Source organism: Typopeltis vanoorti, chromosome 7, assembly GCF_054136105.1.
Source record: "Typopeltis vanoorti isolate ZY-2024b chromosome 7, IOZ_Tvanoo_1.0, whole genome shotgun sequence".
Lineage (NCBI taxonomy): Eukaryota > Metazoa > Arthropoda > Arachnida > Uropygi > Thelyphonidae > Typopeltis > Typopeltis vanoorti.
This window is the reverse complement of record NC_143555.1, coordinates 80,654,704-80,665,313: the sequence shown is the minus strand read 5'-3', so window position 1 is coordinate 80,665,313 and position 10,610 is coordinate 80,654,704. Positions and strand designations below refer to the sequence as shown.

General features: G+C 36.6%; 1 protein-coding gene across 1 annotated transcript in view; it reads right to left on the bottom strand.

The window, feature by feature from the left end:
* Atg13 (Autophagy-related 13) overlaps positions 1–10,610 on the bottom strand; it is a 163,268-nt gene that overhangs the window by 61,627 nt on the left and 91,031 nt on the right. The window contains exon 5 of the mRNA XM_090395985.1: positions 8,182–8,364. Within this exon, the coding sequence (XP_090252111.1) occupies positions 8,182–8,364 (183 nt within the window). The remainder of the gene's footprint in view (positions 1–8,181; positions 8,365–10,610) is intronic.

The window sequence follows — 10,610 nt, the reverse complement described above, 5'->3', positions numbered from 1 at the left end:
CCTATAAGTTTTATATACAAATTAAACAGTAGTGGTGCTAGCACTGAACAAACAAACCTTGCAGCACATCACTAGTCACCTGCTTTCACCTGTACTCTGCTCTGCTCTAATGTATACCACTTTTTGATATCTGTCCATCAGCCACCCTCTTATTCACATAACCAATGTCATATCCACCCCTAATTATTCTAATTTGCATAATAATTCCATGTAGCATTTTTTTCAAATGGCTTTATAAAATTCAGAAGAATCCTTGTGTAGCCATTTGCTTTATCTAACTCAGCTGTCATGCTAACGTCCTAACAAGTTGTGCTCTACGAATCAGATAAGAATTCTCTGAATTAACAATGAAGTTAATTCAGAGAAGTCGGGCAAAATGTTCTCTTAGAATCACTGTCTCCCAAGTCTTTGGCAAATTAATGCAGCCATACTGCATTCCTCATAGCTAATGCTGATTCTAAAAATAGTATCTCGGACCTGTAGCAACGTCTAAGCTGCATAGCTGTCTCCATCCATTTAATCTTGTGTTAAAGAATATCCAGAGCATGGTCGATCTGTGATGACTTGCTATACAGATGATCGTAGATGTAGTTTTTTTTGTTCAAGGCAGATGTTAACAGGCCTAACCAGTCTATCCAAGGAGACTAATCAGCAGCGATAAGCAACTTTATACACAACAGATGTACAAGAGGAAAAAGCTGATCTTAGAAGAACAGATAAAGGTAGCTAGATGTGTGATTTGAAAGTGGTATTATAGATTTTATCTGTGAAGAACTTTAGCCATCTCTTCAAATATACCCTGAATATATGGGATGGGAATTGTATATAGATTGCAGGAGAGGTTGGGGAGGAAACAGTATTTTGCCTATTTTATAAGAGGTTGTAGCAGCTATTACCTAAAAAAGTGCTCGTGCCGAAGTTCAGTTTTGAGAGCTGTGTCATTTGAACTAAAAACTATTTAGACTTACGTGTTGGTTTGAACTCATAAGGCTTAATGGAATAAAAGCAACACAAATAAATAATTAAACACATGCTTATTCAGTTCTGTATTTATTCTGAGTCGCTGAGACATTATCACGAAAATAACATTTAAATTGTTGTAAGTTTTTCCCTAATTGGTTAGACTATAATAAATTTAGTTTAATCCTTTATCCATGTGTAAGCAAACAAAGTTTGCACCTGAAGTATCTTCAGGACCGAGGCAACTCGTGGTAAAGGTGGACCAAGCTCTCTTCACTCTTTGTCTCAGTATCTCCCATAATGCAAAGCACATCTCCTTGCAGGCATGTATAATGCTATGCATTAAGGGAAAGGCCCAAACAGTTTCGACCTTAATTGAGGTCTCATCAGTGGGAGCCAGATCTAGAATTGGTGATACTAAGGCAGAAGCAATGGAGAAGTCATATTTACCTATACGAGTTGCCAAAATGTGTACCACCTTATTATTAAATTATTCTGATTTAGAGAAAGATGTTGTAACTTTTTCCCCGCCTGGTTAGACTATAATAAATTTAATTTAATCCTTTATCCAAGTGTAAGCAAACAAAGTTTGTGCCTTAAGTATCTTCAGGACTGAGGCAACTCGTGGTAAAGGTGGACCAAGCTCTCATCACTCCTTGTCTCCGTATCTCCCATAATGCAAAGCACATCTCCTTATAGACATGTATAATGCTCACCACTGAGCATTAACTGAGGCAGATGAGATATGAGCGGCTCTGCTCGGTGGTGGGATGAGCCTGCCACGGTGTAGAGCCAACTGGTTCTGATTCTTCTCAGTGGCAGGGTGAGCCTGTTGCTGGGGGGAACAACACTGAGTTTTTGGAGTTTGACCTGTATTTGAACATTCAATAAAGGTCAAAACTGGTCTGGGTAGTGGTCCTTCTCTTAATGCATAGCATTATACATGTCCGCAAGGAGATGTGCTTTGCATTATGGGAGATACTGAGACAAGGAGTGATGAGAGCTTGGTCCACCTTTACCACGAGTTGCCTCAGTCCTGAAGATACCTCAGGCACAAGCTTTGTTTGCTTACGCTTAGATAAAGGATTAAACTAAATTTATTATAACATTTAAATTGTAAAAACACACACACACAAAACAATAAATGGAAAAGTCCTATGAGAGAGGCACCCTCTATGGATGCTGTTGAACAGGAAACATAAGAATTAGCTTACCAAATCTTGGGAAGTTTAATACAACCATATTTATTATTAAGATTAGGTTAATTTTTTTTAATCTGCTGCTGATTCTAAAAAGTCATTCAAATTTGTATTTGTTGTGGTGAAACATAGTAGTTTTCTTCCATTTGATTCTGTGCAAGGTATCCAAAGGCATAGTCAGCTACACCTTACTGACCATAATTATGGTGGTGGATGTATTTTTGTGTTCTTCTAAGCAAATGTTAGAAGATCTCTCAGTTTGATCATAATATGATAAGTTCCAAGAACAAGGAGCCTTGTAAACACCTGGAAAAAGAGGCACAGAGAGAGAGAGAGAGAGAGAGAGAGAGAGAGAGAGAGAGAGAAAGTGAATCCAATTAAATCCATCCTATTTTTCTTCTTCAAGAGATTTGCAAGTAATTGTAAATTTCCCCTGGATAGATTACCAACTTTTCGCAGGATGAGCTCAATGGTGGGGCTGCCACCTTAAGGCCTCTGAACCTACCTTCTCGGAGGGAAAGCAGACTCCCACTTCGTGAGATGAAAGAGAATAGTAGAACAGAAAAGATTCACCCTCTAGCCCTTGACTACTCTAATAGCACTGGGGGAATTGTATTGAGTTGAATTGAATTGTAACAACCAGAAAGAAAGAAAGAAAGAAAGAAGAAAGAGTATGGACCGGTCTACAGATAATATGCAGATGTACATTACATGAAGTAAGGCACGGTCCAGCATCGGGTACTTCGGGTTTGCCACTCCTGTACTCGCTAAAGCGAGCCTTTGAGGATATCAGAGAGTAGAGCAACAATCTTGATGGGAGATTTCAACACTACAGTAAGGAACCCAATAACAGGATGCAATGAATCAGAGGGGAAAATCAGTAATTAATAACAATGGAATTTTATTAAAGGACTTCTGCATATTTGACAATCTAAAAATCAGTAATACTTTCTTCAGGCATAAAAATATACACATACACATGGGAAGTAAGAGGAACCAAATCAGTAATAGGCTACATTATTATTGACAACAAACTAAATAATAATATCAAGAATACAAGGGTTTTTTGAGGAAGTGAAATTGATACTGAAAGTTTGTTGAAAGTAGATTTGAATTCATGAAGAGAATCACTCACTTCAAAAGAAAAAAAACAAAAAAGCCTGAAATGTGGAAAGGCAGTGAGATAGATGATATTCGACCAGAAATGTTCAAGTATGGAAGTATAAAAGTCTTGCAGTGGCTGCACTGCATAGTTCAGAAAGTCTGGACAGAGGAACGAATTCCAGATGATTGGAAGAGCTCTCATAGTACCCATATATAAAAAGGGAAATAAAACTGAATGTGAGAATTACAGAGGTATTTATTCTCTCAAGTATATTTGAGAAATGGTTTGAGAATGATTGTGGAAGGGTAGCTTGGTGAGGAATAAGCTGGATTTAGGACAAATAGAGGCTGTCAGGATCAGATTTTCACTTTACAACAAATAGTTGAGAAATCGTGGGAATATAACAAAAATCTATTTAAGTTTTGTAGACCTACAAAAGGCATATGACAAGATGCCAAGAGAAAAGATGTTCAAAATGCTACGATTATATGGTGTCAATGGGGCATTATATCAAGCAATACTTAGTTTTTATTTGAGTTGTAAGTCAGCAGTTAGAACTGAAGGAAGTACAGGAAGATGGTTTAATGTTAAATCTGGTGTGAGACAAGGATGTACATTATCCCCTTCTGTTATTCATTATCTATATGGATCACATTATAAAGGACAGTGGTATTAAACATGATATCAGAATTGGAGATTGTAAAACTCGATGTAGCTTAGAATTACCAAAGCGCTTTACATCGGTCTTTACTAAGGTCAAGTCTCTCGAGAACTATTACAAAAATAAGCTTGTTTGTCTCTATGTATTTTATGTTAAAGATTAATGTAAATAACCCTATGGGAATTGATTCTATTTACTGTTTTAACTAAAGTTTCTAGAATGTCAAAACCAAAAGGTAATGCTTTGCCATCGGAAGTTTTGTATAATAGCTATGTATAAGAGCACAAGAAAGTTGTTTATGATTAAGTGTGTGAGAAAGTTGTTTGCGAGCTCTGCGCATGAACACCTTCAAGGCTAGTATCAAAGAGATCTGCTAGTTTCATAGAAGTTTCTGCTGCCTGACAAGACAAAAAAAAAAAGGAGTACACGAAGGAGAAGAAAGAAAGGGGGGGGGGGGTGCTGGCCTTATCAAAAACAAAAAGATCAAGGAGAACTACCAATTTCTTTGGGGTTTACCACCCTTGGTGCAAGGTCCCGAGAAGGTGAAAATAAAAGGGGACTGATCTGAACATCATGAGGAGTCCAGGTCCAGTTGTCGAGAGAGAAGAGGCGAGGTCCAGTTGCTGACAGAAGAGAGCCGAGAGAGCAGAGACGAAGTGCTGTTACCGAAGAGAGCCCGAGGCAGTTGGCGGAGAACCAGAAGCAGTTGGATCCAGAGGAGCAGCCTTACGGTGAATCCACACCAGAGGAAAATTTGGGAGAACAGCCAATGCCAAGTGCCGGTCGGACGTCCTAGTGCTGTGGGAAGTCTACCAAAGCCAAAAGCCGCAGAGCGATCGTCAAGCCTGTATGCCAGCAATTTTCAACTGGTGTGCCAAAAGAGATCTTCAGGTGTACCCCGAGATTTATGAAAACAAATTAATTGAAATAAATAATGTCATAATTTGTGCATTTATTTATTAGTGTCTGGTCTTCCCTCTTCTTGTGTGTGTAAATCAATCAAAATTATGCCTATTTTTTGCCAGATCATAAAAAAAATTAAAAGAATATATTTTTTATTTTTAGTGTGCTGCAGAATTTTAATAATTAGTCTAGGTGTACCGTATTATGGAAAAGGTTGAAAATCGCTGATGTATGCTGAAACCTCTTGCCTCAGCTTTTGAGTACCAGGAAGATTGCAGTCCAAGACCCGCTACTAATCCGCCGAAGCACCCCCCCCCCCCCCCCCCGAAACAAGACTCTCCGGACGGAAACCTAAGGCCTGAATTGAAAGAAAAACCATAGAGACTTTGATGCAAGACTTTTGGAAGGGGTCGTGACAAAGAGACTCTGTAAGTGTGTTCCATCTTTTTATGTACATTCTTTTGTAATCTAAGAGATATGTCATAGATGGACTGATAAGAAATAGTAATAAGAAATATCTATAAGAGAGTCCTCTGATTTGTTGTTAACTGGAATATAAATTGTAAGATAACTTGCCATAGCTAGCTAATCTCTTTATGAGTAAATTAGTCTTGGCAATTTGATTTTTTTTAAGAAGAGAAGTAACATTGTAGTCATTTAATATTGAAAAGGGAAAGTTTGTTTCTTTATACCAAAAGTATAAGGATAGGTAGAGAGAGAATAACCTTCCCTATCGCTTATGTAATGTACTTTGTTTTATTGTAAATAAATGTGTTTTAATTATATGTCAATAGAGTGTCACCTGATTGTTTATTTTACAATGCACTGTTCCTAAAATAAATGCAAACTTAAGAGCGGGAAACCAAGTAAGATAGCCGAAGCGTATAGTTAAGTGCAAATAGAGTACGACTGTTTGTGTAAAGTTTTACTGAAGGAATTTGTGTTAGAGAAAGAGAGAGAGAGAAATTATCCGGCCGTATTACTGAGTTCTATGCCAATTAAAAGATACTGGTGGCTCAGTCTTATCAAATAAATTTTTCTAGTATCCATAGGCATAAAACTCTTAGTGCGAAAGGTAGATAAACTAAAAGTTTATTTTTCACTTGGTCAGACTATAATAAATTTAGTTTAATCCTTTATCCACGTGTATGCAAACAAAGTTTGCGCCTGAAAGTATCTTCAGGACTGGGGTAAAGTGGTACAACACCGGGCGACTCCTTGCAAAGGTGGAGCAAGCTACCAACACTCCTATCTCAGTATCTCCCATAATGCAAAACACATCTCCTTGCGGATATGTATAATGTTATGCATTAAGGGAAGGGCCACTACCCAAACCAGTTTCGACCTTTATTGAGGTCTCTTCAGTGGGAGCCAGGTCCAAGTGGAGATACCAAGGCAGAAGCATTAGCAAGGTCATCTCCTCCTATAGGAGCTGCCAAACGGTGTGCCACCTTTCTAATCCTTTTAAATCCAGAGTAATTTAATAAAAAGGTGGCACACCGTTTGGCAGCTCCTATGACCTTGCTAGTGCTTCTGCCTTGGTATCTCCACTTGGGCCTGGCTCCCACTGAAGAGACCTCAATAAAGGTTGAAACTAGACTGGGTAGTGGCCCTTCCCTTAATGCATAACATTATACATATCTGCAAGGAGATGTGTTTTGCATTATGGGAGATACTGAGATAGGAGTGTTGGTAGCTTGCTCCACCTTTGCAAGGAGTCGCCCGTTGTTGTACCACTTTACCCCAGTCCTGAAGATCCTTTCAGGCGCAAACTTTGTTTGCATACACTTGGATAAAGGATTAAACTAAATTTATTGTAGATAAACTAAGTATGCAATAGTAAGATGGAACAGTGAGAATAAGAAAGGAATATATATAAAAATAATAATCACAGCAGCAATAAATAACCTCCGTTTACAACATGTTAATGTCAGTTCTTTGCTTTATGCGGATGATGTTATACTTCTAAATAAATCCGCTACAAGTTTGCAAGATTCCCTGACTAAATTGAATATCTGTTGTAATAGATATGGTATGAAGGTCAGCAATAAAAAGACAAAGACAATGAAAATAGGTAGAATCGTTGAAAATGTCAACTGCATTCTGAACGGAGAACATGTGGAACATTGCAGCTACTTAGGCACGATTTTTAATGAAGATGGTAAATTAAATATGGAAATAGACAACAGAATCAACAAAGCTGGTATGATAGGAAGTCAATTGAATAAATTCATATGGAATAAGAGAGAAATTAGTTGGAACACTAAATTAGCTGTATACAAGACAGTGCTCAAACCAGTTTTAACTTATGGATCTGAGAGAGCTGGATCAGAAGTAAAACACTTAACCAAAGACTAGAGACCGTAGATATGAAAGTCCTGAGAAACATTAGAGGTGTGAACAGATGGCATCAATGGCAATATCATATTAAAAACGAGGATATTAGGAAAGAACTTGATATTTGTCAGCATCCAGGAATGCGATAGCAGAGCTAATCTCAGGTGGTATGGTCACTTAAACAGAATGGGTGAGGAAAGATTAGCAAAACAAGTGTTCTCTGCGAGGTTGGCAGGAAAACGACCTGGAGGAAGACCAAGATATAGGTGGATTGATACGGTACAAAGTGCCTTAGACGAGAGAAATATAAGATTTGATAATGTTGGAGTCTTGCCAAGTAACAGACTGATTTGGAGGAAAATTGTAGATAGGAAGTTAGTTATGATGTAAATTTTTCATGTAGTACTATCATATCCTGTACACCCCCTTGATGGTACATGTCAGGAATTTGATGATGATGATAATTTGTATTTTATTTTTCTTGTTGCTATCAAAATTTTCATATTTATCTCGAAACTCTGCAGTGTAAGGAAACTGGAGAGGATTATAGACCAAATAAATGACTCAGGAGTAACAGGAAAAGGAAATGTGAAGATAGGGTCAAAACAAGTACTGAATTCCAATACTTTAAGGAAGAGATTTTCATGCTTTTCTATTTTTTAATTAGTTAAAAACAGTAGCACCATGTTTGTATAATTTTGCAAAACAAGCAAATATTCGCTATTCATATGAAAATCATGAACTGTAACTTATGCTCCCTTATATGCTTCACATTTATCAAGTTTTTACTAGTGAGAATAAGGAAAGATTTTCTGTAGGATGGAGTGTGATATGTAAATTATAACAGAGAAATGAATCTGCAAATGTCCATTCTCATCTACATTAAACCTAAATGCAAAGTCTGTTTTAGGTTAGGATGAAAAACTAATTTCATCTGAGATGCAGATGTGATTAAGGTGAGTCAACAGAAAAAGTAGTATTAAATTAAAAGACACTAACATTTACTTAATTTTTACCTATTCTTTCTAATTTCTCCGCTGTGTTCACTATGCCACACGATTTGTGTCTCTCCATTATCTACATCATTCAGTGGGCAGGCATGAGGACAATGGCGATGAGAACTATTTTTTACAGGACTAGAGGCATCTCCATTGGTCAGATGAAGATCATTGAATGGTGGAATCACTTCTTCTAATGGACTCAAAATTAAGAAAATAAACAATCTTCATATTTTAAAAAAATTTTTTTTAAGAATAAGAATAAATAAAATCACATACAGTATAGTTGATAACTATATTTTTTCGATAATGGCTTCACACATGTAAGAGAAAACTAAATATAATTTATTACTCTATATATTTTACTCAATATGTCATCATGAACTTCTTTCAGGGAAAAGACAAAAACTGGTAACAACATTTAAATTCTGAACACAAGAACGAGCCATACAGCATGCATATAATATCATGCGTCTCAGTCGCCCAGTAGGAAGAAATATCATTAGAGTTCAGAGATATGGGTATAGATGTATAATCAATTAATTAATTTTTAAAAAAATTATAAACAGTTAACAGCAATCACTTCCCAAAACTTAGAGGAAGTCTGTCTGATTAAGATTAGGACAGTGGCGTAGGGTTTCCCATGATTCTAAAAATAAACGATCAAATCTGAACCTGCTGTAGTGCATCTTGGTATGGTTCCATTGAACTATGTCTAGTGTTGATAGCATGAGAAGCAAGGCCTGAACCTTCAGATTTACAAAACTTATATAATCTTGATGTTCTTGGATTCTAATAGTAGCAGAATGGCCAGTCTGTCCAAAATAGCAAAGATGACAAGAACAAGTTATTTAATAAATGGCAAGGATAAAGGTGATAATGTATCTTTGATAGATGGTAAGAAAGATAACTTCTGGGCTGGTTTGAAGGTAATGTACACATTAAATCTGCAAAGGATCCTTGCTATTTGTTCAGATGTTCCTTTAAGGTAGGGTATGCTGATCCTTTTACCATCAGATTGTAATCTGGAAAATGAGTGATAATTATCAAATATTTTATGTATCAAAGTCTCGTTGTATCCATTAAGTAATAGGGCAAGTTATATTCTATTTAATTCTTCTAATAGAAGAGACTCAGAAGAACAAATTGTTCATGCTTGGTGTACAAGGCTTTTGATAAAACCTATTTTTTGTTAAGGATAATGATGTGAAGATGTGTGGATATATTTGCCTGTAAATTTAGGATGGCTTCCTGTAAACAGAAAATTCAATATTACCAACAGAGTTACAATGTTTTCAGGTATCTGAAAAGGGAAGATTGTTAGTAGAAGCTAAGGAGTTAATTTTATCCAGAAACTAAAGTAGTTCCATTTCAGAGTGAGATCAGATTGCAAAGATGTCATCCACAAATAGCGAAATGTGAAGTCAAGGAGAAAGCACGTTAGAAATTTGATTCTTTTAAATACTCATAAAATAATCAAACAAAGCAGATAAATTATTTCAACAATTATTACAACAAATGTAAAAACACATTTCCTAGGAAATGTATGCTGTCTAGCTACTCACTGATGAAGCCTCAAAAAAGGCTGAAACCGGTCTGGGTAGTGACCTCCCTCCATAATGTAATGACAGCATACATTTCCTAGGAAATGTGTTTTTACATTATGGAAAATACCTAAGAATAGCGATCTGAACTTCCACCACCACCTTTGCAACGAGTTGCCCTGGTATTGTACTACGTACTAGGATCACTTGCATTGGCTAACGCTAGTGTCGCTGATACTTTATAGTTTACTATATTCGGCAAGAAACTCTCCGATTCCAATCTTTGAGTTTCTTATTCGGTTTTAAAACTATGTGGGATTTAATATCCCCTTAATTTAAGTAATGTTTTCATTGCCGAAATGAAGCTTATTAGCTCTTTATACTTAAATATCCTCTTGTTTTAATTTTCTTTGTCTCAGCATCACCAACTATGGTACTTCTCCAGTTCTTTTGCATGTTCAATTTCCTTTCCATTGATAATTCATACATTGTTGATTCCTATCTTCAATTTTTCTGATGTGTTGGTTCCAGTAGCTGAATTTTCACTGGTTTTCAGGTGAAAACAGCAGAGGCCTTGTTTAATCTACCAACACTCCCCCAATTGGAATAAAATTTCATCATTTTGGATAATTATGTTTTTTTTCTGGTTTAAGTCAATAGAGGTCCAAATTGCAGCCCATCCCAATGGGGCACACATCATGTGAAGGTGAGAATAAGACATTAGGTTAGAAGCTCAAGTCATTTCTCTGCATTCCTTAAAGGCTATGTGAAAGTCTCCTCTCAATTAATTTGGCTTTGACCCTATTATCATTAATTTCCTGATAAGATCCAAATGGGTAGACCAAGGTCTAGGTGGACTGATACGGTCAGAACTGCCTTACACAACAGAAATATAGGATCTAA